At 36.2% G+C, this 27,693-nt stretch overlaps 1 protein-coding gene across 14 annotated transcripts in view; it reads left to right on the top strand.

Moving 5' to 3' along the window:
* The window catches only part of ARHGAP12 (Rho GTPase activating protein 12), a 77,079-nt gene that overhangs the window by 31,321 nt on the left and 18,065 nt on the right, over positions 1-27,693 (top strand). For 7 of the 14 annotated variants that reach the window (XM_064636938.1, XM_064636891.1, XM_064636875.1 and 4 more), the window contains 7 exons: positions 2,337-2,600; positions 7,908-8,048; positions 9,612-9,692; positions 18,109-18,234; positions 21,782-21,856; positions 24,402-24,463; positions 26,086-26,167. In XM_064636938.1, the coding sequence (XP_064493008.1) occupies positions 2,337-2,600; positions 7,908-8,048; positions 9,612-9,692; positions 18,109-18,234; positions 21,782-21,856; positions 24,402-24,463; positions 26,086-26,167 (831 nt within the window). The remainder of the gene's footprint in view (positions 1-2,336; positions 2,601-7,907; positions 8,049-9,611; positions 9,693-18,108; positions 18,235-21,781; positions 21,857-24,401; positions 24,464-26,085; positions 26,168-27,693) is intronic. The other 7 variants (XM_064636919.1, XM_064636913.1, XM_064636927.1 and 4 more) reach the window with 5 other exon arrangements.

Genomic DNA, 27,693 nt, shown 5'->3' with positions numbered 1-27,693 from the left:
TTTCGTATCATGTTACTGTTTTAAACATCACTAGTATGCTGCTGGAGTCGTGTGGCAGTACACTGGCTGTGAGCTCCCAGTATTGGCTTAGCACATCCACGTCCTGCAGTTTCATCTGGAGTTGTGCTGCTTGTGTTCCTATGTGCTACTTGAGAAAACGTTCCTAAAACTATACCAAGCATTCTGTGTCACAGCCTATATAGAAAACACTTTTATTAATACACAGAACTGTTCTTTTAACGATGGCATCTAATTAAAACAAAAAAAGCAACTGGCAAGTGCGGTCCAGACAGAAAGCCTTCTTATTGTCTTGTGTGGAAGAGGAATTTCAGGAGGAGGTGAGAGTTGTGCAAGCCACCAGCCTCCCACTGCAGCAGCCAGGGTGCTTAGAGGTGCCACTTCCTTGAAACAGGGGAAGCAGCGGAAGGTTTATGTGCTCTGTGGTGCAGGTGTGTGGTGTCATTTCAATGACAAGCCCTGTGGTTGTGTGGCAGGATGATTTACACGGGAAATGCAGCTCTGCAGGCTATTGGGAAACCAAAGCAGGAACTGCAGTCTTGCATGAGGAGACATCTAGGTTTCTGCCCCAGCATCCTGGGAAATCGAGGATCGTCCCTGAAGGATGATGCTTTGTTCATAGTAGTGCTCTTTATGCTGTCAGTGCTCTCAAGATCAACTCTACCAAAGGCAGCCATTCTACCCGCCTCACATAAAAAAAAAAAAAAAAAAAAAAAAAAGGCAGGCATGTGTGACCTGGATAGTAAAATAGTCTTTTACTGTTCATCAAGTTTTTTAACAGATTTTTCCTTTGAATTAGGTAGAGGAGGGTACTAATTAGTTTTGGGTCTCTGATTTTGCCAGTGCTGCATTTTTTTTTTTTTTTTAGCACTTGTGGTTTGCCTTAAATGTACTGTACTTGCTATATCTAGTAAGCTGTGTTTTCTCTTTTAAAGGCATGCAAAACAAGTCCATGCCCGTTATAATCTCATTAAGTTCCTCTCTAGCTGTTTCCCCCTTTGATTGTGGATATTGCCCATATTTGGTTCTAGCTGTGGTGCAATCAGTTTATATCTGATTGTGTGGTATGATAAGCTGTCTTGCCTGAGCAAACCCTGATAATTTATGATTAGATGTGGCCTAGATTAGCATCTTATGATTTTAATGTTTAAAAGTACTTTATAAAAGATCTTTTATAATGCAATAGCAACAAGAGGCACAAGGACTTGCCTACAGCAAAGCTTCTCAATTCAAACCAAGGGGATGGTATGAATTATATAGTTTCTTCCTTTAGAGTGCCTAAATAATGTGCCCCAAAGTACGGAGACGCTATTGCATTACCAAGAAACTCTTCAATTTGGTTTAATAATTATCTGCTTTCATGATTTTATAGTCACAGCTCTTGTGAAAACACATGCTCTTGAATTCTGAATTGCATGTTTGTATTATACTTTAAAATTTGAACATCTGAAACTTTATTTCTCTCCTAAGCACCTTAGTGGCTTATTTAAAAGTACTCATGGTTTCAGAAAGTGCTGTGGACTTCTAACCATGATTTCTGCTGGCTGTTATGTTATAAAATTATTTATTAATGAGAAATTGTCAATGTAGGTATTTGTTGTTCTTCTTTTGTGCATGTATATCAGGTAGGTAAGAACATCCACTTAATTTCTACAAGAAGAGAGCAGTAATCAAAACATTTGGTAGTGTTGCCTAAAATATTTTTAAATAAGCATCTGTTTGGAAAGGCATACAGGTAAACTGTCCAGGTGTTTTTCAGAGTTTCTTAGTCACAACATTGTGCTCATCTTTCCAGCTGAGCTTCCTGTTTAGATCGTGCTGAGAAAATAAAAGTGCTGCTTTACATTCATCATCATTTTATTAGCAGTGAGGAGGAAAGGTTGAGGAACAATCTTTGCCTAGCAAGTGGCAACTGAGAAATGCTACGTTTTTGGTTTTTTTGAACAAGATCACGTTACTTACAGTTTCTAAGCAATACTTGAACTGTAAAGCTGAAGTTTTCCAGCAAGGCAAGCATACAATTTTTTGATGATGACTCCAGTGTATTTCAAATCCACTTTAAGACATAATTATCAGCTGTCATCTGGAAAAATGCTGAGAAATTGGTTCAGCATTAAGTAAAGAGAGCTTGTGATATCTACCTTAGAATTAACAATCTAATGTTCTCCCACCCCAGCATCTTGTGGCTGTTCTTTGTGCTTTTGTACTTAACAACAAAAAGAGGAGTTTGTTGGTTTGTTTTGCTGCTGTATTCTGATTTGTAAGGGAGCATTCAAAAATTCATTTGCTCTTTAACAGTACATTTCTTCTCTCAATAGCCAACTACTCCACCAAGCCAAGGGAGGCCTGATTCACCAGTTTATGCTAATTTACAAGAACTGAAAATATCTCAGTCTGCACTTCCACCACTTCCTACAAGTGCTCCGGTCCAAATAAATGGGGAATGGGAAACCCATAAAGATACGACAGGACGCTGTTATTACTACAACAGAGGATCACAGGAGCGAACCTGGAAACCTCCGCGGTGGGCCCGAGATGCAAGCATTAATAAAGGGGATTCCCAGAGCCATGCAGATCATGAGGTAGTTCCTTCTGAGATCACAAGCATTGAGATTGTAATGCATATGAATGCTCTTTTGTTGTGGAATTTGGTATCTCTGAGTTTCAAGGTGTCAAGGAGTGTCTTAGTTTCTCTTTTTTGTTATGTGTCTTGGTATGAAGTAGTCAACAGTTTCACTCTTCAGTTACTTTTGTGTACAAGAATGTGTACATGAACTGTGTACAAGACTACTAAGTTGTAAAAATGCCTGTAAAAACAGCTCCTCAGCAGGTATTGCAGGTTTTGACTAGATTATCTTCAGGCCATAAACATCTTTTTTAGATATATCAATGGATTTCTTTTCCTTACATAAACATTTTGCTTTTGGGAAAGCTTTGCTGCCAACCTTGCTTAAAAGAGAGTTGAAGCTTACTGTGAAGTTATTTGTGTTAAAAGATAATTTGGGATAATATTTGAGGTGTCAATTTATTCTGTGCAGCCACTTGGTAGGGAAAGCCAGACAGTGATGTCTGTTTATCTGAACTGCAGTGGTTCAGATTAAGCAAAGGAATAGTTGTGAGATGTATATTACTATTTAAATATGCTTAAAATAGTGGTCTTGTGTTCAAACAGTACTTAGGTTAACCAGTTTCCTGATTGAAAGGAAAAGCAAATACTTCTCAAGAAATCTTCTACACACTTCATTTTTATATACCCTTTTCAAATATATATAGTTTAGGTGGATTTTTTCCTGGAAAAATATATTTATATAAACTATATATAGCATATATAGTTTATATATATATGTATCTCCCAATTGTGAACTGATCAAAAGTTTTTGATTGCTGGAAGCCTGTCGTAGAAGTCTACCCCTGGAACAGTAGTAACAGAAACAGGAGAGAAAGAGAAAAAGGAAACCTTTCATTGCCTTTGGCGATGGTCTTCATAGTAGCCACGACATCCTCAAGCATTTAAATAGCCAAATTCTCTTGCCACAGGCTAATTGCAGCAACAGGTAAACAGGTGAAATGTTGGTGCCTTTCCCTTTGATATCTCTGGTGATGGTCTATTAATTTATCACTGACTGTCCTTTTGCTGGATAAGATTCTGATTTTAGTCTGGATAAGATGATTACTTTTTTGAGTAGTAATTCTCCTTGTAGTAAATGTAACTGGTTTTCTCATTGCCGTCATTCTTCCTTCTTTTCATGGAAGGTCTTGTAAGAATTCTTTCTCGCTTCCCATCTGCAAGTGATTCCTTTGATTCTTCCTCATACCTCTGTACCATGACTTCATCACATGGTTGCATCTTCAGAATGCTTGATTTTGTTTATTTTTTTTTATTGCCCATAACATCTTTCAGCTCAATTCTTCTGTTTATTTGTGATGCTTGAGGTATCACAGATTGGCCTTCAGACCGTTATATCTATCAAGTTTTCAGTCTTTGTGAGACCAGTGGATGATAATACATGTTTTGATTTTTAACTAGACACTAATTTGTATTTCCAGTAGCATAAGCTCCTTAAGTAATTTGTGTCTTGAATGGATTATCAAAGTTTGAGTCTAGGGAGATACATGTTACAAAGTCATCTCAATCCACTTACCAGCAGTCATGTGTTGATTTTGAAGCTGTTTTGGTTTTTGTTTTGTTTTGTTTTGTTTTGTTTTGATCTCCCTTCCCCCCGCTTGCCTTTTCTGTTCTGCATTTGAGATTGTACATCACACTCCCCTGTTTGTATTCCTTTTTGTTTTTGACCAAAACTTAAGATTTAGTCAAAAGTGCTTAAAAAATAGAGTAAAGGTTGAGATCCAAGCCTAAGCTACAGTAAAATATAGGGCATCCCAAATTTTGTCTGATTGTGAAGAATTAGAGTAAATATGTCCTAATAATCAGTAAAACTAGATTTAATTTATTATAATAAAGTTAAGTTGTTTTTTTGCACTAGTCTGAGTTATGCTCATTTAGTGATAAAAGAGCACATGCAGGAAGGTAAAATCCTAGTTGTATCTTTACTGGTTTGTCCTCAGAGGAGCTTGTATCACATTAGGTAGCAAAATGTCAAGGTGATGTAAAAATGAGAACTTTGAATGATCACATATTCTAATATATGTGTAATATGTTAGAACATGAAATAGTTTATAGTCAGTCTTAGAACTTTATGGTTAGGAAATTGAATTTTATTGGCTAATTAAGAAGGGACAGAATTGCACCTAATTTGTCAAAGAAGTTGGTAACAGACATGGCACAAACAGTTGTAGCTTATGACAGTTGTATGGTTGTTATATGTTATATGGCAGGGGTGTGGGAAAGCAATGAAGTCCTATCGACAGGGCCTCTAGGAAAGTGTATAGATTTTGGAATTGCAGATAAAATGTATTAGAGGTAGTGATTTCCTAAGGTATTTGAGGAAGGAGTGCTTAACAGTAACTAGGAGAAATTTGTCAAGTGAAGTGATTTAATTAAGTTGGACTGTAAAAGGAATGAGAATGTCACCATATCAGAGAAGGGCAAACCTCTAATACCCAGCTAGGAGGCCATAGCATGAAGCAGACGTCAATAAATTACCCAACAAGCTGTAGAAAAGCAAAGGAATTTCATTTAAATTCAAAACTACATTTAAAACATATGACCAAGGTGCAATTTCATTCCCTGTTTTTTTTTTCCAAAACAAACAAATGGTAATATAGGGATGCTAGCTTCTTTAGTTAGTGTTCTCTATTATTTTCACTTTTAGAAGTAGTAGTGACTTTAAAAATTAGACTAGTTAAGTGATAGAAGAGAGACAGTAATTGTTCCTATTAAATGCATGGTGATGAACTGGTCTCCGCCTCCAAGAATTTTCCAAGTAAATGGAAAAAAAGCAAAAAAGTGATAATGTAAGGGACCATTTCAGTAATTCCCTTTAGTGTCACAGCAAGTTTCTTACAAGGTGAAAGGTTGGGCAATTGTCTGCTTAAGATGGCTTTATTTAAGTGTGATGTAGTATAATTGGGGATGGGACTGGGGAAAAAAGCATGGATCATACTTAAAAAGCATACAGGCAGTTAATACAGAAAAAGTGTTGAAAGTGAAATTGAAAGCTGTTGAATGTGGTTTGGCCAGCATTCTCTAACCCCTGTCCATGCAGCTCTAGCAGTTGTTCCTGCTAGCTGAGTGACAAGGAATGCCTTGGCTTGGCAAGCTTTGTAACAGCTCAGGAATTCTGTTGAACTTTAGATCTGCAAAGGTACAGGACATGAGTTAAACCTTGAAGCATCTAAATATCGATATATGGATGCCTTACAGATAGACACATTAACAGTCATTCTTACTGAACAGCAGTTATTTTTCTAGGAGAATTTTCATTTTTAGGTCTTCTGTTTAGTTTTACATGTGTAGGGTGTTTCTTCAGTATCAGGAGTTGCTTGGAAGGGGCAAATACAAATGCAATATATCATTACAATGATAGTAATAATAAAAATGTCCAAAGTCTACTAGTTTGACCATATGGCAATGCAATTAATATTTAACCATTAAAACAAGGTAAACAAAATACATGTATACAATATCATTCATTCACCTTTGAGCCTGCGCAGTGGATTTTTTAGGTGAGACGCAGCATGCGCGGAACTGGACCCACCCTTTAACCCTAAGGTTCATCTGCCAGGGCCAAGCGAGCTTGGATGGTGGTAGCGAGATCCTTAGGACATAGGTTTAATTAGAGTGACCTTCTCTTAGATGGATGGCCTTACAGGGCTAAGTGAGCTCCATCTGCCTGGGTTTGGAATTAGAGTCGTCCTTCTCCTAGGATGACTGCCAGAAGGCTAGCGAGCTCATCCTGCCCATGTATGCAATATAGTTATCTTATAAAACAGTAGTTCAAGTGGGGCCAATATCAGCAACTCCTCAGTCTTAATTCTGCAAGTATAAAAATGGGACTGAAGACTCCCCATAGTGGTTAGAAGTTGGCGCATCAGAATTTCTCATTATCCCCCGTGCAAGAGAGGTAGCGTTGGTAAATCCATAGTTTACATGCTCACATTCTGTAAACTGTGGAGGACACTTAAATTTTTTTCATGTTCCTTTATTAATGATCTGAAAATGTCCTGTGGGTTTTGCTGTGCTTGTTAAGCTGGCTGGTGTCAGTGGAGGGAGTTTGTCACACAAGTGGTAAGGTACTCAGAAAAGTAACACCAAAAACCTGTGTAGTAATCATTTGGAAATGTCACTAAACATGTAGTCTCTAAACCCACTGACTTTTAAAAACCGTTTCTGATAACTGAATATTTTTTTGTAAGATTTAAGTTTTTAGGAGAGGTTTTTTCCTATTTAAAACTGAAATCCTGTTGTTCTCCTGCAGTCCTCTCCTTACAGTTTTTCTCAAAACTCTTATGCTAGTGTTACTGAACAGTAGTCAGTATTTTACTGCTGTAGTTTCTGAGTAGCAGGATGTTCCCTCTGAAGTGTTAATGCCTCCTGCTAGCTGAGGATCCAAGACACTGTGAAAGGCAATCTACATTGAATTCCTCAGGAGACCATGGCATAGAGATATTATGGGAGATGAAAACAAGGAGATTTTTTTTTTGATGCACGGAATGGATGCTTAAACTAAGACTACGATACATTAGCAAGGAGACGAACAAGGTTTACAGGGAACAGAAATTATTTGACGTCTGTGCAAAATCTTTTTTCTGTATTACGCACGTCAAACTTGTTCCACACATTATAATTCACTTCTATCTTCAGAGAATAATTTTGCATCTCAACTAGCTATGTCTGGTAGAAAGCCTTGCTTTTGCATTGCTCTTTGTCACGTGTGTAAGAGTTGAAAAAAGGACAGTGGAAATTCCTGGTATTTTAGGATGAATGGCTCAAGTACTGTGAAGTGTGGGGGCATAAAAAGGTGCAACTGGAGTTTCAAGTTGTCCTTAATGATAATTGTGTTTCCAAATGTATTTGAGAAACAAGAAAGGATTTAGGTATGAAAGTTGAGATGTTGCCAGAAAACCAAGTTAGCAGGTATCCCAGGTTTTTTGAGGCAATGCAGGTTACTAAAGCTAACTCTCTTCATCATTCAGTAACGTTAATTTGTAGGAATAAGATTTAGATAAGCAAAAAACCCTGGAGTTTAAATTTGAGTAGATGAAACTTGGTAATAAAAAAAAAGATGGATCAGTATAAACCAGTTGTTCTGAATATACTTTGAATTGTCTGTACTGTGAAAATGCATCTCATTCTCTGATGTAAGATATAAAATGTGAACTCCCTGAATTCATTACTATTCTCTTTCTAGTCAAATAATCTTTGATCTTTCAGATTTTAAAGCACTTTCATTCTCAAAACTGCCTTATATGTTTCTGACTACTTGTAGCATCTTTCATCAGAAGAAAACGACCACAGTTCTTGTTACAGCCAGTCAGATAGTCAGTATGGTTCTCCTCCAAAGGGTTGGTCAGAAGAGTTGGATGAACATGGTCAAACCCTATATACCAATGACTATACTAATGAAAAGGTACTTTTTCTTTCTTCTCATCACGTGTTCTAAATCTTTTCCACTAATTCACTTCTAGAAATGAAATCTGCATTTCCAAAAGTGAAAAGCATTCCTCAGGAGTATCTCCTTTTGTTTTCTTAAATATGCATGAAACTTTAGCAACTGAACTGACTTTTTTTTGTATGTATGTTCTTTGTTATCTAAAAAGTTTTCTTATTTCCAGTTGCATATTAGATGTTATTAAATGAACATATTATGTATAGTTGTAATTTCCACCCTCCCCCATCCTCCTGGTTGTACTTCAGGAATGAACTTCTTGCTGTCCTTTCAGAGCTGCTCTTGTCTACATAGACCTTCCAGTCAGGATGGTTTTGAACTGAATATAATATAATACAACTTTATCAGTTTCATGATTTCCTTTATCAGATATTTTCGATACTGCTTTCAGATTTAGACAAACTTTGTAATTAAACTACAGCCTTGTCAGCAGATTTGTGCTCTATTCTTATTGTCTAATTACTACAGACAACTTACTGTTATTCTGGGCATGTCATAAGAAGTTCTCCCACATAGGATAACGAACAGTAGTTGCCTATATTTGCAAAGCAGTCCATTTTTCTAATTGTTGACTAAAGTTGCATTTTGTTTTTTTAAACTTCAAAAGTATTCACTGAAACTGTCCTTTTTAATCGTATTATAGCACCACCTCTTCTCCAGTTGAAGTATGCAAGTTTTATTTGCAAGAAGTTTTTAAATAATTGAGTTTTATCTCAGTTTTGGAATTTTATCCTGTTTAATCTGTTTCTGATAAACATCTGTAGAGAGCATACCTCTGTTTTAGCAAATATGCTGACATTTTTTTAAATTGCACTGGGATTGATAGAGAACAGTGTTTCTTATCACATTTTATTGGAAGATGATTTTGTGAAACTTGCTTGAGCCAAGAGCCTTGCTGTGAGTGTTTCTGTGCGTATTTTTCTGCAATATTCTTGTAGATTTTTGCTCATCACAATTCTTTCCTTTCTGCATGACCAGTCCCAGTTGTCATGGGTTTACCTCTTTGATTGTAGGAGTTGCTTGTAGAGGTTACAGGAATGATATTGTCTTCGTGTTTTATCAAGGAACTGCATCTCATGTTCCCATTAATGTTTTTTAAAAGTTGTTCAACAAATGCATATATCTCTTAAATTATCAGCAGTTGCTGGCTGAGCTTCTTGTAATTTTATGTATAAGATTCTGACATGGATGTGATGGAAAGATTGTGCCTCCTTAAATTGAGAACGTAATGGTGATGAGAATGATATATGCCATCTTAAAAGAATATCTATTTATCACAGCCTCTTGTATGATATTGCAGGACTGTTTTCTGAGGAGTTACAGAAAGAAAAGATGTTAATGAACCCAATTCAGGATGTTGTTCTCATTGCAGTCTAACCTTGGTTAATTAATGTAGATTGTGCATTAGACACTGCTGAAGTGGATGGCACTTTATTAAAAATTAACTTTAAATCTCAGGTCTCAGAGATTTTGTTTCAACTGTCACTCTGATTACATTTTGTATCATCACATTTCTTTCTGCAGTGGATAAAACATGCAGATGAACAAGGTAGACCATACTACTACAGTGCTGATGGTTCTCGATCGGAATGGGAGTTACCTAAGGTGAGTGACCTAAAAAAGAAACTTTAACAACTTGGGGCTTTCCCCTCCTCCTGAATACATGTTCTATGGGGCCTTTAATGGGACTTATTTGCCACAGGAGGACTTAAATATTGCACTTTGTTGTTTATTGCATTTTTGTGTAATTTTTGATGGTGAAGAGGAAAAAAATATACTCGAGAACATGAAAAATGGATGTATGTAATTATTCAGATGTCAAAGGAGATCTTGTATCTCTGCTGAACTGAGCTTTTCATGCAAGGCTGCAGAATAATATCTGTGATTTTGCTGTGATAAGGAAACCTTTATAGGAAAAAAGAAATTTTTTTTGCTGAAAACTGTCCCTGAAAAACTGGTCTATTTTTAGTAGCCTTCTAAATTCTTGTAAGACAACTGTTGAAAAACAAAAGTTTCAGCAGAGTTCTGTGGTATCTTTGAGGATGACACAGTTTCCCAAGATTGTGTTCTGGTATTTATTAATTTTGTAATGAAAATAGAAATTTGTAGGGAAGTGACAGATCTAGGGACACTTGGTAGTCTGAAGGTGTACCTAATACTATTTTATTCTCACTTTCACTTTGAAAAACTATAAGGCATTTGTCATAATGATATTGTTGTATACATCTTTTCTCCTATTAGGATGCTTGTTCAATCCTACATAGTAAGGTGTGGCCAGTAAAAAAATTGTGTTTCACACGGACTTGTGTGCATAAGTGTATGAAAGAGCATGTTTCTCCATTATTGTTTCATCAGTACAAAAATCAGTGTCCTAAGTCACTTTCACTTTTAAAGGAGCAACCTTAATAGATAGTGCTTTCATAATATTTGTGAGAAAATATTTACATTAAAGTTTATGAGTGACGTTAAATACTAAGCTGTTTTGTTATGTTAGTGGAAGAATTTGTATCTGAGTCACTGAAGAGTTGAGTTGGGTTTGGGAATTCTCCTATGTTAGTCTGACGTTAGATAACTTAAATTTTGTAACATGCATAAATGTAACAATATAATTTGTACCTATTGGTTTTAAAAGCTATGTAGCTATTGCTTTATTATCAGATTTATTAGATGTCTGAAAATCTGATAGACTGGGTTTCATCACCAGAAGCAATTATTGGTTCAGTATATATAAATGAAGTTAATTTTGGGGAAAAATGTCTTGGGTACTTCTTTCTATGACTTCTGTAATGCAGAATGTTTTGACTTGGAAGAAACTGGTTTTCATTAAAATGGATTGAGTTTGGATTTGAGCTGAATAGCAAATTGCCTTTAATCCAACTAGAATAAGTCACAAAGATAATCTAGTACTGTTACCTGTCTTATTAGGATTTATTCTAGTATTTATTAGTGCATGCTATTTTAGTGATTCTAAAAAAATCTGAGTTCTGTTGTATTAACAGCCACCTCCAGAATGAAACATAGCCTTTGTTTTGGAATTAGTGATCTGATATGCTTTAATTCTTGTTTGTATGAAAGTCATCACATATTACTGTTACAAATTTTCCTTGAAAATTATTTCTTATTATTCATGTGGGCAGAATGTACTTTTTAATTCCTTCTTGAAACTAGTAAATCTTGGCTGGCAGCAAATGTAAGGTTAACAGAAGAAAATGAGCAGTTGACTCTTGGATTCATGGTCCAAGAGCTTATGTATTTCCAGAAATCCTTAGATTTTAACTTTAAATGCTGTGGAATAGATTAAATATTTCAACAAAAGATTTTGGCTAGTTTATATAGTTATATATTTGGAGATGTTATTCCTGTAAGTAAGTGTGATTGAAGATTAGTCTCAAAGATCTTGCTGAAGCTGGCTCTAAACGTACTTAGAACAAATGAATTGGAAAGACAATGCAGACCACAAAACTGCTTTGAAGAAAAATAATCTATACTGAAAACTCTCATGAGTAATGAAAGAAAACCATAGAAACACTTTGGTGTTATAACACTTGCTTAAATGAAAAGTAAGTTACTAGGAAAAAAACCCTACTCTTGGTCCGTTTTAGATCCCAGTGTATTTAGCTCAAATATTGCCTTCCAAAACTTGTGAAATAAAGTGATGGAATAGCAGGTCATGTAGTGCTGTTAAACCAGAAAAAGAAGATAATCCTTTTGTTAGATGGTTCTTAATAATCTGAACTTCTTTAGAACTAAAAATGGTTCAGAGGTTTCTGGAAATAGCACACTAGCTGAGCTAATACTGTGACATTAAAAATCTTCGTGGTAATAGCATTAACTGTAAATGTGCACATGCTCGGGAATAACACAGTATTCTTGTACGTGTGTTAAAAATTATGAGGGTATATGTTGGGAAGGGAGGGCAGTTACAAAACAAATTACTTTAGACAGTCTCACAGAAAGCCCTCCAGTCATGTGAATTTAAATAACATCTAGGAATAGCTGAATGCCTCTGGCTGAAAACGATGTTTCAGATGGAGTAGCTTTGACAACTGCTGCAAAGTCTATTAAGGCTCATGATGAGTGTGACCCAGCTTTCTGTAGTGGAAGAGAAGAACATAGTGAATTAATCTTTAAAATGGGTAATAATATTTTAACCATAGTCTCTACTACGTCTTGCAAAAGACTTTGAGTTTTCTGCTATGCAGCATTCTGTTGGTTTTTGCCAGCTATTAGAAAAACCCAAAACAGCCAAACAGCAAAAAAAAACAACAAACCAACTAATAAAAGTTCATTCCTGTGCAGATCACTATGATAAAATATTTTTATTTCCTGTGTAGTGAATGAACAATACCTAAATCATGCTGAGAAGGGCTACAGCCCTATTCCAGAAACCTAGTTTTCTAATATGAGTTTTATGACTTTAGCAAATGAGAAATCTGTATTAAGGGTGGGGGTAATTAAATTGATCTCAGGAGTGAGAACACTCTAATTTCTAAAGTTTTTAAAAAAGTTAATCTATCAAAATGACAAAAAAAGTGAGGAAAGCTATGTAATAAATAATGAAAAATAACTCAAAGGGGAGTTAGAGAGGACAACCTAATAAAAAGTAGAGATCAAAGATCTCTCTGATTTTTAAAATGCGTTCCTAAGCCGATACCTGCCCTCCTCCAAGTGAGCTTTCTGATCCAAAAGTAGCCTTTGAAAGAAAATAAATGTATACTATAATCCTCTGGAGTGAACTCATAGTTTTGGTGTTGATATTTACAGACTGTGACATTGCAATTGCATGTTTTCTTCTCACAAGTGCCTGCAGCATTAGCTCCCCTTGCTGTATCCACAGAGGAAGCAATAGGTGGAAGAGCTTAATTTTTAGCAGTCTTAATGGACCAACACTCTGTTAATTCACTCTGTGCACTGTCAACATGGGGTATGAGCTCAGGGGTCTCAGTTCTGGTACTCAGGGAATGATTTTCCTGTTGGAGACCCGAATGCTGTCAGACAGAGCATGCTAGCTGAAAAAATGACAGTAAAACATGATGCAGGTCATGTCAGGAAGATATCACGAAATCATATGGTGAAAGGAAATAAAGATGTGAACGTGTAAAGAGGGCTTGGTTGTCTTCTGGTAAATTTGTCTTCTGAGCTGTGCTGCTTCTTTTGAGGTTACAAACTGTGTGTGTTGGCAGTTGTATCTACTGCAAGTCGGTGTACTAGACAGTATCATTGGCAATACTGAATCAGCTTCACATTCTTGTCCTAAAATTTTGGACTGCTTGGTGGAAGTTGAGACAATCTAGCTGGTCCAAGGATCTAAATTGTTTTTGATGACACAAGTGGCACAACAAACCTGCGATGAGAAGACAGATTTTTTTTCCCCACCTTTTTCCTTTCTCTTTAATATGTATATTTGTACTCACAAAGCCTGGTCTGGTCTTCCTCATTTGTCCTGGTGTTTGGTGGTTCCCACCTGCCTTCCCTCTTCCCAGATAAGATGAGGGAGGAGGGGAAAGTGCCCCCAGCTTTTGCTTAGGCAAGCAGCAGGACATGTGGCAATCAGTGCTGACTTAGAGCTGCTCATCAAAGATGAGCAGTCTTGGTGATCCTGAGGATTAAAAGGTGAAGCAATGGGCATCCAAGAGAGCAAAGCAAACAAAGCAGGTTATCCAGAGGTGTCTTGCAGTCACTTGTATGTTAGAGCTAGAGCTGCTTGTCCCAGGGGTCTCTTCATTCTGTGTGGGTTCTGTTCCTTCAAGTGCAGCTGATGCCTCCAAGTGCTACCACTCAGGCATCCTATGGCGTAGAATGAGGAATCACTTTCCCTAGAGAAGGAAAGGGAATGAAGTCCTTAAAAAGATAGAAGTATTTATTTACTTATGTAGGTAAAAAAAAAAGTTACTGATTTAGTTGATAAGAAAAGCATAAGCTGTAATGTAGGTGTTTATAACAACACAAAAAAAGTTTGTTCAAAGCCAATGACAGTAGTAGCACTAGAAAGTTTTGTTCTGAGGCAACATTTAATTTTTTTGAAAAAAAGAATATTCTATTTCAGACAGTGTATTGGGACAACTGCCAATAACATATGAGGTGCTAAAGGGTACTAGGGTAGCACAATAATTTTTTAAATGCTGCTGTTTTGATCACTGCATGAAGGTAAAATACTTGACTTCAGGTCTTTACTGACTTTCAGTACCCATTGCTTCCCAGTCTTTTCTCCCTTCACTCACCCAGTTCCTTTCATCTGACTGAGAATTCGTCAACACAAACCAAGAAGAATAATTTTTCTTTCTTAAAGCTGACATATCTGTGTCATCTCTGTAAGAATGGGGACAACTGCTACAAATAACTTGGAGGTGTTACGTTTATTTCAGCCACAATTAGGCTGGGACAGAGCCTTGAGCCATGCCATGTATCAGGTTAAAATTAAATATAAATCACTCAGCCAGTTGAGAGGGTTAGTAAATTTTATACCAGGGCAAAGAAAGCCTTTACATAGACAGTGAAGGTATTGAACAAATTCTGCAATGAAAAGAATACTGTGTGACCTAAATTTGTACCACTGATGTCCTTAACCTACACCAAGAGCTGTTACAAGAAGATGTCTGTTTTACTTGGTGTGTACATTCAGAGAATGAATAAATTGCTCATGTGCTCACTTCATGATAGGAGATGCTCCCAATGAAATGGGGAACAAACTGAGGTTATGATGGGTTCGTGTGATGTGACAAATTTGAGTTTGTGGAGGATTTTCAAGGAGCATAAGTGTGTATATTTGGAGTTGTGTGCCACATTAAAAAAATGCTTTAGAATTTGGAGAATAACATTGCACCCTAAGAAGATGCTATTAAGGCACATGGCTGTAGCAGAGATTATCCTGCCAGTCAATGTGTAGTCTTGGATGGGTCAGTTTTATTGCAGTGTAGAGCCCTTGCCTGGTCTAAAGATTACCCCAAGACTTAGGCCTAGAAAGCCTTCTTAGGGTTATGCAAAAACAAGATTTCGTGCGAGGGGAGGCAAGCCCAACCTAGTTGCTTATTTTTGCTGGTAAACAGTGGTAAATTTTGTAGAATGCATGTGGGAGAGACAGCAGTTCCTCTGCAGGTGGGTGTCCTGTAGAGGGTCAGTAAGTGAATCAGAGCTGAAACTGTTCTGCAAGAGCTTTTTGAACTAAGATTGAGTCAGAGCAGACCAAAGAGTAGAAGGGTGGTGTCATCCAACCTGGTGAGGCTACTGGCTCTGGCTGCTTCCCTCTAGCCAGTGGACTCTGCCTGGTCTAGAGGATGGAGAGTTCTGTTGGACAATGTGGAGTCTGGAGCAGTGTCTGAATCTCACTCTGATTCTCCTTGGAGATCACAGATCAGTTCATGTAATTTAAAAGTGGAGGCTTGTCTTGACCCAGAAATATATAAGGTTTTTATTTCCACATCACTTCCCCCCACAACCTTGCCAGTTTTACTATTTATAATGAATAAAACAAACAAATGAAAAACAAACCCTGCATAAAGATCTGAGCAAAAAATGTTTACTTGAAGTCCCTATTGTGAGAAAATGGGGCAAAAATGTCAAATGTTCACTTTAAAGACTTGTCAGTTTACTAACACTGTTTGTATCACCAATGCAAATTATTTAAGCTGCTAAGATGCATATAGCTCAGTGTTCCAGAGTTTTTAGCAGAGCTTTGTTGATGAGCTCCATATACTGTTGCTTTGCTTTCTTGTTAAATATGTTTAATAGAACTTGAATTTCGTATTACAAGTCCTTTCTCCTTCAAGATGGTGTTGTCTGTTAGATAAGTTAACTCCTGATGTCTTGTGATAGTATCAAAGGCACCTTTTAAATATAAAAGACCTGTAATTAGGCTTGTGCCCATATCCTAACATAATTTAAGTCTATGTTGAGATATGGGCACATATCTGAACATATGTTAGGGTATGTGCCCATATCTTACCATAGACTTAAATTCAAGATACATTACTTTAAAATACATCTTTGTTTAAACTTCAGTTCCTCAGGTTACTCAAATGGAAAGTGCACTGAGACTTTCCATAAATAATGTACACCAGTGTCACTAAAGTGTAAATCTATTTCTGAAATAAGAAGTTCTGTTTCACAGCAAGAAATGTGTTTGAATTGCCTACTTAAATAGGTTAGAGCTGCTGCAGGGAATAATGTTTGTTGCAGTCATTTGTGACTTAGACATAGTTTCACTGAAAATTGTTTAGATTTTAGTTGTAGTACTGATGGGCAATTTTGTTGTAGATTGCTCAGCTTGCTGCTGCAGTTTGGGGTGTGGGAGCATCTGCAGAGTGGGTATTTCCATAACAAGAAAGTAAGCCAGTATTAGGGCCCTTGCAGCATGAATGATGGTTCAGCTTTTGATTTAACAAGGAGACTAATAGAGAGTTGCTTGAAACCTCACTATTGTAAGGAAGCATGTTGCCATGTGAGTGTAAATGTGCTGAACCCAGTACAAAGGCAGTGCAGGCTCGGAAGTGAATTTCTGCAGTGACAGGCGATACATTTGTTGTACATGAGCTACCAACTTTTATTCTCAGTACTGCAAGATCCATTCACCAGGGAGTATTTTTCTCTCTTATGCCTATTGAAATAATTTAATGAAACATTAGAGTTATTTAGCTTTTAAGCATGTGTTGACTTATTGGAGCATTAGCTCTCTTCATAGTGAAATACAAAGCTAACTCAAGCATCGTGACTACCATGGCAGTAGTAATGCTGGTTCTTTATTTGGGCAATAAATATAACTATTATGCAATTTAGCTTAGATTTAGCATTTATGCTGTTTAGGTTAAACCTTGACATGCTTTGTTGTTATATGGAGGTATAGGTTATTCTGTCTGAAGACCTGAGGCTCTGAGCTTACAGTAGGAATCAGTAGCAAAATCATAGAACTCGGTGTGCTTGCAAAGATTATTGCTTTAGCCTTCTCAGATAAAAGGGACATTTGACTTTTCCGTGTTACTTCTTACCTCGTGGATTCTAGTGCTTTACAGGACTCCAAAAATGCTGCCTTAAATTTCTTTCTGTGTGTAGATTTTAGTTTGATAATGACTAGAAAGAATGAGATTTTTTTAATGACTTAAAAACCCCATATGCTGATGTTGTCTTTTCTTGTTTGCATTTTCAGTATTAAACTTTGTTTAAAATATTTTTAGAACTTTTTATAATGTATTGATTGTTATGATGTAAAATGTCAACACTAGTAATGATAAGTATGCTACAGTTCTGAGATCTAATTAAACGCTGTGCTCTTCTGATGACCTTCACATTTTCTCAGTCTCTATATCTTTGCATGAGTTACTAGAAAACCTATGTTATGGTGAATACAGTCTGTCCTTGGCTGTTACAGGTCTAATAAGTCTTAACATTATTTCCTGCTAAATATTTATTTTCTATGCTTATGGAATGTGTAGATTTGTACGTTGTGTGTATGTTCCACACCAGAAAATTCTTTTATAAGTACTTTGGTGTGTTTATTCTGAAAAAGCAAGTCCTCACCCTTAAGTTTTCTCTCCTAGAGATCCCAAATCTTTGGGTTAAAGAGGGTTATACCCAGGCAATTTTAAGAATTTAAGTACCATACTGCAGGATAATAGGGTTTTCTTTTTCTTACGCATGAACTGGACAGGTGCTATAGTACTGTCACTGCAATATGAATGATATTGCACTGAATGAATGATTAAATCTTGTATTTAATGTGATTTCTTGGTAGTTCTCAGTATCCTGTTGGGTTGCAAAATCAGCAGTAAGCTCTTGCACAAGAAATCGAATATCTCTCTGCCAATGGAGAGCTATCCCAACAGGCCAGTCTTAGTTACTGCTTCAAAGAGGACTAAAGGAGAACGGAGAGTTCTGAAGACCAAATGCAAAATATAAAACCAAGGCTGTTTTCACATCCTTGGTGACAGTAGGAATCTGAAAGTTTGCACTGTTTAGGCACGAGTGGTATGTCCAAGTCTTGTTTGCATGAATCAGATTCTACTTACACTTTTATTTTTCTCTTCTTTAGTATAATGCTTCGCCACAGCAGCAGAGAGATATAATAAAGAGTAGGAGTCTGGACAGGAGGCTACAGGAACCAATAGTTTTAACAAAATGGAGGCACAGCACAATTGTGCTGGACACCAACGACAAGGTAGGAGCAAGCTCAACAGCATGCTGAAATACCAGCTGTTTCTGATGTGTGAAGTATTTAATGTAACAGAAATGAATAAGCATGAATTCCTGAAATGTCATTTGTATGTTTTCTTGTATCGTGTACAACGTTCAGCAAAACCAAGGGCTGTTCAATAACTTTACTGCTGTTACTTTGTGAATAGTAGCTCTTTTCTTGTTGTCCTTGAAGTATTTTAACTAGTGTTAGTTCAGGGGTTGGCACGTACAGCGATTTTACTTATGACTGGGAATTTCCCAATTCAGTTTAAGCTATGAATTGTAATTAGGGTTTGTATTTGAGAATTATGGAAGTGGGCAAGGTTCTTCTGTAAGGTATAGTGATATTTCAAGCCTGAATGTTTTAATTGTAGGAAACACCAAGTAGAAATACACTTGAAAGATTGCAGATGAATAATTGAAACATACATAGAATTGAAATAAAAGTTGCATTTGCTAAAGTAAAAACTATGACATAAAGATTTAAATAGCAGTGTTATATAGTGTATTTATCTTTTTAATGATGGTTCCATTGAGTGCCACTGTAATATCTCGAGGAAAGAGGAAAAGCTATGTGTGGTTATTGCAGAGTTTTAACGTTGTTATTGAAGGGCAGACGATGGTACTGAAAGTGCTGAAATGCTTGGCTTTGATCCTGTCCAGAGCTGAGCTGGTGTTTAGTCTGAAAAGAGCTGTGGGTCAGTAAAAACAAAAGCTGTTTTCTGCCCCTTTTAGATAGTCTGTTTTGGGCTGCACAGTAACAGATTCTGCTTAGGCCAACAAGGAGATGGGGCCTCTCTCTCCCTTGTTTCTCCCTCTGCCTGTCTCTCTTCACTTTGACTTTTGTCCCAGCCATTTCTGCTTGTGCTGGGACATTCTCCTCACCCACAGGCAGAGTTGATGTGAGCTGAGGAGAGAGGAACTGAAATGGGTGGTGTAGGGTGGTGAGTTGCTGGTTTCCTTACTTCACTGCAGTCTGTCCCAAGATTCATGGAAAATTAAATACTTTGTGATGCTGAAATATTAGTACAGACTACTCAGAATGAGATACCAGGAAATGGCATTGTAAACTCCATTTTCCTAAAGATACAAGAAAAAATGAAATGAATGTAGATTTGGGAGTGTAAGGAAAAGCCTGTGAGTGGGCTTGTGTAATCGCAGATGTCAAAAGCAAATTTAAATGGACAAAACACAGTAGTTGTAATGAAAAGGGATCTGCTACTCAGAACTTTACTTGCTTGGCTTGTTGTTTCCAGTACATTTTCATGGACTTCCTTTTCAGGAGTTAACTTAGGTCTTCAGAATAGGATTTATTTGATTTGATCTTGAGCTTTTGAGTTGTCAGTTTAGAATATATCCTATGTGGTGTTTAGGAGGCAGTGGACCATGGTTGGCTGGGGAGTTTGCACCTGTACACATTAGTTTAGGTTGAGCGATTCTGAGATCCCGCTACTGCTCCTTTCCCCTCCTCCTCCTCTTCCTCTGCCTTACACATCCTTCTGTACTCAGTGTGTGTTGTGGCATTGCATGAGAGACAGCCTAGATGGAGCCCTGATAAATCAAAACTGAGTAGACACTTCTAGCTTCATGTGCAGTTTATGCCTCACAGGTATGAACAATTTTTTGGAGGTAGCTTAAAGTTTTGGCTTTGCTTTTAAAGTAAAACTTTTTAATTCTTGGCATAAGATTTACTTCTGTTTTGAAAAGACCTTCATGTAGTGGTGCACTGAATGAAGAAGCTTTTGTAACACATTGAATAAGTGGAGCTGTTTACATTTCTTCAAGTTGCAGTGTTCAGGTATAAAGAACTTGAACACAGTGAAGCAAAGATGAATGTGTATAAATCCTAAGTTTAATAACCAAAAGAAATTGTATACGTCAGCCTTACTTGTAAAGCCTAAGGCAGTAGGCTTACATTCCTTTAACAGCTTCAAAGCATGTAGGCAGAATGTATTTTTTAATGGTAAGGAGACTTATAGTTCATATAAAGCACAACATTAATGCTTTGAGAAAGTTAAACATACGTCGTGGAACATGAAACTGTTTTGTGGAAAGACAAATAATTTTTAGTGCATTAATGTACCTGTTTTATTACCACTAGCGGGCACACTGTTAGTATATTTGCTTTAAATTAGTATGTGGTTTGTTACCATAAATACTGGGTTTCTTGTTCCAGAGTTGCTTACTGTGTGAAAGCTATCCCACATCCAGAATGAAATAGGAAGGAAAACAACTGGTATTTGTCTGGGTAGGCACATGAACTGCAAGTTTGCTTTTTAGCTGACTCCTAGGGAAGCTATCTTCTTTTTACTTATTTTGTTTTCCTGGAAAAACAACACAACTCAGTCGTATGAAAATAGGCCATTCAAAAGAGTACTTGAAATGTGTCAGAGTGAAAGTATGGGTTGCTATGGCTCATGAGAATTTGATGATACCAAACATACTTATTAACAGTTTATTGGCTGTGGCACATATCTGTGTATACCCATCAGCTAGAAAATTTCATAAGCAGAGGAAAAAATATCTTCCTGGGAGGGACAGTGTTGCTTTTCTTAAACTGAACAATTTTTTTGTCTTTGCAGACATCTGAAAATATGGAACCTTTTAGGCTGTGCTAAAGCTCTCTGTTATTATGCTACTGAAAACTAGTGGGCCACTTCTGTAGGTAGATTTACAAGTGAATTTTAAAGCACAGGTTTGCAGAGTGTTATGTAGTGCTGCAAAAGCAAACTGAATTCGGGAGAGTTATCAAGGGAGTTAAAAAGAGGGAGTGGGGAAAATGTGTTAATAGTGGCAGAGAAAGTGATGTTTTTCTTCCATTTGAAATTCTTTAACAGATTTTCAAGCAGCATATTTGTTCAAAGCAATCATTACTTCAGAGGAAGTGCACATGCCTTTGTTTTTTTTGCTCCAGATGGACAATTTTTCTAGTTTTCAGAGATTTAATACTTTATTTTTATAAGTAGTTAACATTTAGTTTAAAACAAAAACCCAGACCTCTAGAGATTTTTAGTGTTTGATTATAAGGAAATTAATGATCATGACTCACAAAAATTAATAGAATTGGTATATGTTTTTCTACACATATAATGATTTATTATACTAATCTTATATTTACTAATCACACAGACATACTTTGTTCTTTAAAATATTAGTATTTAGTATGTGATACCCTGTAATAAGTAAATATGCTTCATAATTTGAGAGCAGTGTCATACAAAAGATCTGCCCCTTAATAAGGATGAAGGCTTTGCTTTAAGCTGATACAGCATGTATTAACATTTTCTTTCAAATGGTTATGTATTAATTAACCCAATTTGAGTGTTGTCTGTAAATCTTGTAAGGACATTGTTTAGTTAGCAAGTTTAGAATATTGCTATCTCAGAATGTCATGAGTGATGAAAAGAAGTACTTTTTTTCCTAATGTATGAATATGTAAAAAGAGAGGGAGAAAGTATCTTTAGGGTTAAAAAAAAAGAAAATAATTGTAAGAAAAATAATAACTTATATTGACTATTTGAATTTTATAGGAATCATCAACTGCTTCTAAGACCAGCCTTCCTGAAAATGAGTCCTCTCCTTCTTCACCAAAGCATCAAGCCACAGTCAGTATGCAAAGTGTTTAAATAGATAAGTAGATGTTGTAGAAACTGGGCTATTCATGACTAGAGATTTGAGGGTAAGCCTTCTTGTTGTTGGGAAAAATAATGGGATAAAACAATTTGAAGGCTTTACATTTTAAAAGGAATGCTTTACATCCAACTCTACTTTCAGGAAAAAATGTGAATTTCTTTGGTTTAAGTGCAATATAGTAATACGAGATTGAATTAGAAATTCACCATGGAATAAGGTTATGTCTAATTATGTAGAACTTGGTTTACTTTCTCCAACAGTCACCTCTTCTCATCTAACATCTTGAGAGGTAAAAACAGAAACAGATTCCCCCTCTTCACAGTATCCCTCACTGTCAGTAGTCAGTAATAGTTTGTAGTATTTGATATCTCTAATTTTGACTTGATTCAGTCTCCTTAAAGAGACAGAGGACCTGGCATAAATAAACTCTGTCCTTTTCATTTAGTAAAATAATTAGTGGGTGAAAAACCTGAGCCTGTCAAACCCGTTATGAATGTTTAACGGATTTTTTAATATCAGTTTATATTTTAAATGTGATTCCTTTTTTAACAGCAGGCAATAATTAAAAAAAATGAAGGTTTTATCCTTTTTATTTTGGAACTGTACTACAGCAGTATTGAAATAAGTAACTTGATTAATTTTACCAGCCCTTTAGTAGGAACCTCAGGGCATTAAAGGCACAACTTCTCTAGTTTCATTCTTACTGTGCATGCAGGGGAATGGTTCTCTGGCTTATTCATGATAATCCATTCTTAGAACTCTTCAAACAGTTTTTCACAATAAAATAAACATTGTTTATTGAGCAAGCATAGTTGATAGCCTTACACAAAAGGAACTATTGCTGCATGTCATCCAATTTCTTTAAATATGGCTCAGACCTTGCATTTCTAAACTTGTGTTTTTCAGAAAGGCTCACTACTACTCTAGATAATAGAAAAAAAACCCCCATATTTTCTTTAACTATCACCTGGGATTTAAATATTCCAAAGAAAGCTGGTAATTTTTTGAGTATTTTCATCCTTAACTTGCTTTCCACTTCTTTTTCCTGATTACATTAATTTTCCCGTTAGTACCCCCTAGTGTTGCTGCTAAGTAGGGCATTATGATAGTTTTTCTGAATAGCTCTTCTGTGGAGCGTCCCCACTGGTCCCATCATGAGTAATTTATTAAAACCATAATTTATTTCGGAAAGTACAGGTTGCTCAGTCACTGCAAAAGATGGTGAAAGGCTGTTCTGCTTATTAAAGCCAAAGGCCAATGAAGATATTAATTGAGTAAGAGTAATAGTTACCATTGGACTGAAATAACATCTGATCCACCAGCTAAACACCTTTGTCCTTTAACATGTCCTTTCTGTATTTAATGTGCTGGGTCTGAAACATGTAGGTAAAATTTTTAAAGTTCATGAAAAACAGATCCGTGTCTCTGGTAAGAGTGTTGTCATGGTATTCCAGCAAAAAAAGGTTCTTCAATATAGTATTCTGCAGTCAGGGTCCACTTAAATTTGAGATGTAGAGGAGAATGCTGAAGAAGATTTATCTTGTGTTCATTTTATCTAGAATTGAAGTAATTTTTTTAAGGATAAAACTAATTTGGATACTTTCAGTAGTTGATTTTTTCAACTAATAGCTTAGTTCATAAACGAAGTTAGAAGCTGTTACTGAAAAGGAATTGATTAAAAAAATAATGTAATATTCTTTTAGCACCATTGACTGGGATAACAGGAGAAAATGATAGTGATAACTCATCTTGAGATGATGGTATAAATTAATGGGTTTACTTTTTATCCTAGAATGCTTTTTCAAATGTTCCATTATATTATTATTTTTGCACAGAAACTAGAAATACTCACTCCATCTATTTGAAACCTGCAAACACCCTTCTTGTTCAGCAGTGTTCTTTTTCCACCCGTCACTGACTGATCTCCAAATTTTTTAGTAGGCATACTAATATAGATGGTTTTCATCAACAAGACATAACTAAGTTGTTTAAAATTCTAATATTTTCCTTGGGGATAGGAAAAAAAAATCAAAGAAATGTTTCTCTCATCTATTTTTAACATGAATATGTTAGTATTTTCATGCACTTCAACCATGTTTTATTTAAAATATGAAATTGTGTTAATATTACTTGAAGAATTTAGGCTGTTTGTCAGCCTTTTTTAGTAAAGGACAAAAACACTAATGTGCTATTACACAAATAATTATAAATTTACGTTCATAATTTCTACTGTTTTCTATTACAAATTATTTAGTTTGGCTTGTCCAAATAACCTAGGTCTTGATGAAGGAAAGCTTTTTACCCTCTGAATGGTAATGAGTACTTCCCCAGAGGAATTTTGATTTTGCTCATCTCTGCATATTTAAATATGCTTAAAGACAGTTTCTTGAAGTTATTGCATGGGTAAAGATGGCTCCTTGCCAGCAATTGATTATTTGGGGGATTGAATTTGGTGATGTGATGTTAATAGAATCAGATTTTCTTTTATATTTCTTATATCTTACTCTTATCTTACAGGGCCAAGAAAAGTATGGTTTATTAAATGTGACAAAAATTACAGAAAATGGGAAGAAAGTTCGGTAAGTCTTGGACTTCTAGAAGTGCAGGTGCTTAAGGTTTGTGTAAAGTCTTTTATGTTAAAACAGCATGCTGGGATTTGCAGCTTTTTACTTTTTATCTGAATTTGCCTTAGAGGCTTTCCTGGAGGACACAGTGTTAATCTTATCCCATGTGTTTCTCCCAGTGAGCTAAAGAAAATGGTCTTCAGAGAGCCAGAGGCTCATGTATGCCAGGACTTCACACAAGGCAGGGAATTCATGAAGGTGTATTGAGGAGCTTTTTAAAATGAGATTGATCGACTGATTTAAGAGAAAATCTGTATAGGCTACAGACTGTCTTGTTCCTTGGATAGAATTGGTGTAAGAGGAGCTTTCAGAGTTTCACTCCATGTCCTGTAATTTCCAAGAAGTGTACATGCTATGTGCTCCTTAATTCTTCCTTCACTCTGCACGTGAAGGGTTTGAAGCAGTGTAACACCTGACATCAGTCTCCCTGTAGGTGATGAGTGACCTCATTTCCAACTTCCTTTCTCTGCCTCCCAGGCAGGCATTTGCACTAGAAATCATAATGTGTAATCAGATAGTGCTGGCTAACATACATTTCTGGTGTTTTGCAGAGTCAATGAAAAATACTGCATAAGTGTGGCACATCCTCAGATTTAATTTAGGTTTACTTTTTGCCTTTTTTGCCTTTTTTTTTTTAATTTAACCTTTTAGATCTAATATTGTGTTACCTCTAGTTCAGTGTTTCTGAGACTTCTGGTACATGAAGGATGCTTTTCCTGAGGATTAAATAATCAACACCCAGCTGATATTCTAGAGCCACCCTGACCTAGTCCAGTGGAGTTGAACAGCACATCTGACCTCCAGTTTGGTTGTGCAGAGATCCTCCTAAGAGCTCAGCAGGACTGAGTGGACAGTGGCTTATGTAAGCTGCTACTGGTGCAATATACTGTCACCATTTCTGTTGCATCTGTTGGAGTCACTGGTCTGGATTACTGCTGCTGTACAGAAAAATGCAACATGTCCACCCTGTCACTTTGAGAGCTGCTGAGTCATAATTTATGTTTGGGTAATGGGGATAGATATTCAGGGCTTGTCAAGACTTTCTTTTTTTTTTTTTTTTAAATGACCTTAGGAGGACAGATCCTCAGGCATAAAATCAAATAGACAACTGAAACAACTCATTTGTTCTTCATTTCCTTAATTTTTTTTAGATTTTCAGCAAGTATTTTGTTACCAGTGTAAATGAGCTTATTACATAAATATGGGACACTTGCATTTGAGATGTGATCAATGAATTTCAGAATTGTGCAGTACTTTAGCATGATCTGTTAAGTACACATTAGGCTGAGCGGTCCAGATTAGCCCCTTTGAAATTATAATTGCATGGTGTTTCTCCTGGTGAACTGCTTCCACTACTAATTAGCTTTGTTTGATTTAGACTTTGATGGTCAGGCTGGGACTGTTAACATACATTCCCTTCTACAAATATGATAGTAATTAAGACTTAACTGATGCCACTAATGACTGTATATGCGCTTAAGTATATTAACATACAGGTCAACTGGGCAACAATGATGGGCAGTTTAAATATCTACTTTCAAAGTCAATTTATTTTGTTTGTTTACAATTATTTACAGAAAGAATTGGATGTCATCATGGGCAGTGTTACAAGGGTCGTCACTGCTGTTCACTAAAACCCAAGGAAGTGGAACTGGCTGGGTAAGCTCAGGAACAACCCCCACCCTCACTGAAGTGTTAGTCATGTAAAGCACAATAAATTAAAGCTCTCTTATTTGTATGGCCTAGATACCAATATATATACACCTAATTTAGAAAAAATAAGGGCGTGTAAGTTGGCAAGAAAATAGTTTAATGTAACAATTATGATGTACCGTAAGAAGGAAAACAGTTGTACTTCTGTGTCTATATTTGACAAGTAAGAAACTGATAAAGAGGTCTTCAGGTGCCCTGTAGGCTTGAAGTTTTTGCTCCAGAACAGATATTTTTGTGTTCCTTATTGATGTGTTTGTCTGAACAGTTTGGTTTTTTTACCCTTCTTGGATATCTTTCATAAACTCCAAGTAATTTTGAATGTGACACATGTAATAAAATAGTCTGACACTTGGCTTCTTGTGTTGGCCTATGTGAGCAATGTCATATTGTTGTCTTATAATTTAGTCCTTGTCTTGCTGAATTCCATATCTTGGTTTAGATCTGCTTAGAGCATGGCAAATACTTGTTTCTATTTTGTTGTCTGATGAAGACCTAAAGAGAAACATCACATTGAAGATGATGATTATTCAGTTTTTTATGTCACCTCTAGGGTAATAGCACAATAATTAAATTGGCTATATTTATCCAGCTACTTTCCTACAATAATAGGTATAGAAATGGCTTTTTATCTATGCCTTACTTACCTAATTTTGAAGGTCTTGTGGATCTCCTGCAGTAACTAAAGACAGGCCAGATTCAGTGTTGGTTATTTTGGTGTATTATCATATGAATTCCAGCAAAATTGCCTGTTACAGATAATGCTGTCTTGCTGTTCTTTACTGATTTTTCTACTTGGCTCACTTTCTTCTGCTCTTCATTTTGGGTAGTGAATTGGAATTGACAATTCTTTTCTATAGCATTGAGTCCATTTCAGAGCTGTAAACATATTCTTTTTCCCCTTCTGCAGAAAGGGTGGTTGAAAAAATTGAGTGAGGATGGATAAATGAAATTTGGAGTAGAAGAGAATAGAAAGGGTAAAGTTGGCCAAGATGGTCAAGCAGAGGGAAAAGAAAGGAAGGAAAAAACGTAAAGATGAAAATCATGTGAGAAGGTAAATTATGCTTTATGGTAGGAAGTGGATTTTGGTGACTTCTGCAATTTACTTTTATAGCTAAGGATCCAAAAAGTATTTTAGTTTTAGAGGTGTAAATATGCTTGTTTAGAAAGTAAAACATTTTGCCTGAATAACTAGTCAAGTTCCAGAGTCTTGATTACAGCTACTAATAGTCTTCATCCAAATGTAGCTGTAGATCAAAAAACCTTTTTTTCAGCTATGTGTTATTGTCATTAAACACACAATGCCAAAGTGTTCATGAAGGTATGGCAATGTTATGGGTGATGTGTGCCCAAATGAATTATCCATAAAAGATAACCAATAAGCAGAGTTGCATGGCTTAGGGGCACCAGTGTAAGTTGTATTACACCATCCAAGTGTAGTCATTTGGTGGGAAAAATAAAAAGGCATAAATTCT

The sequence above is a fragment of the Pseudopipra pipra genome, chromosome 1 (genome assembly GCF_036250125.1).
Source record: "Pseudopipra pipra isolate bDixPip1 chromosome 1, bDixPip1.hap1, whole genome shotgun sequence".
In the NCBI taxonomy this organism is placed as follows: Eukaryota; Metazoa; Chordata; class Aves; order Passeriformes; family Pipridae; genus Pseudopipra; species Pseudopipra pipra.
This window is presented reverse-complemented; position numbering and strand designations above follow the sequence as displayed.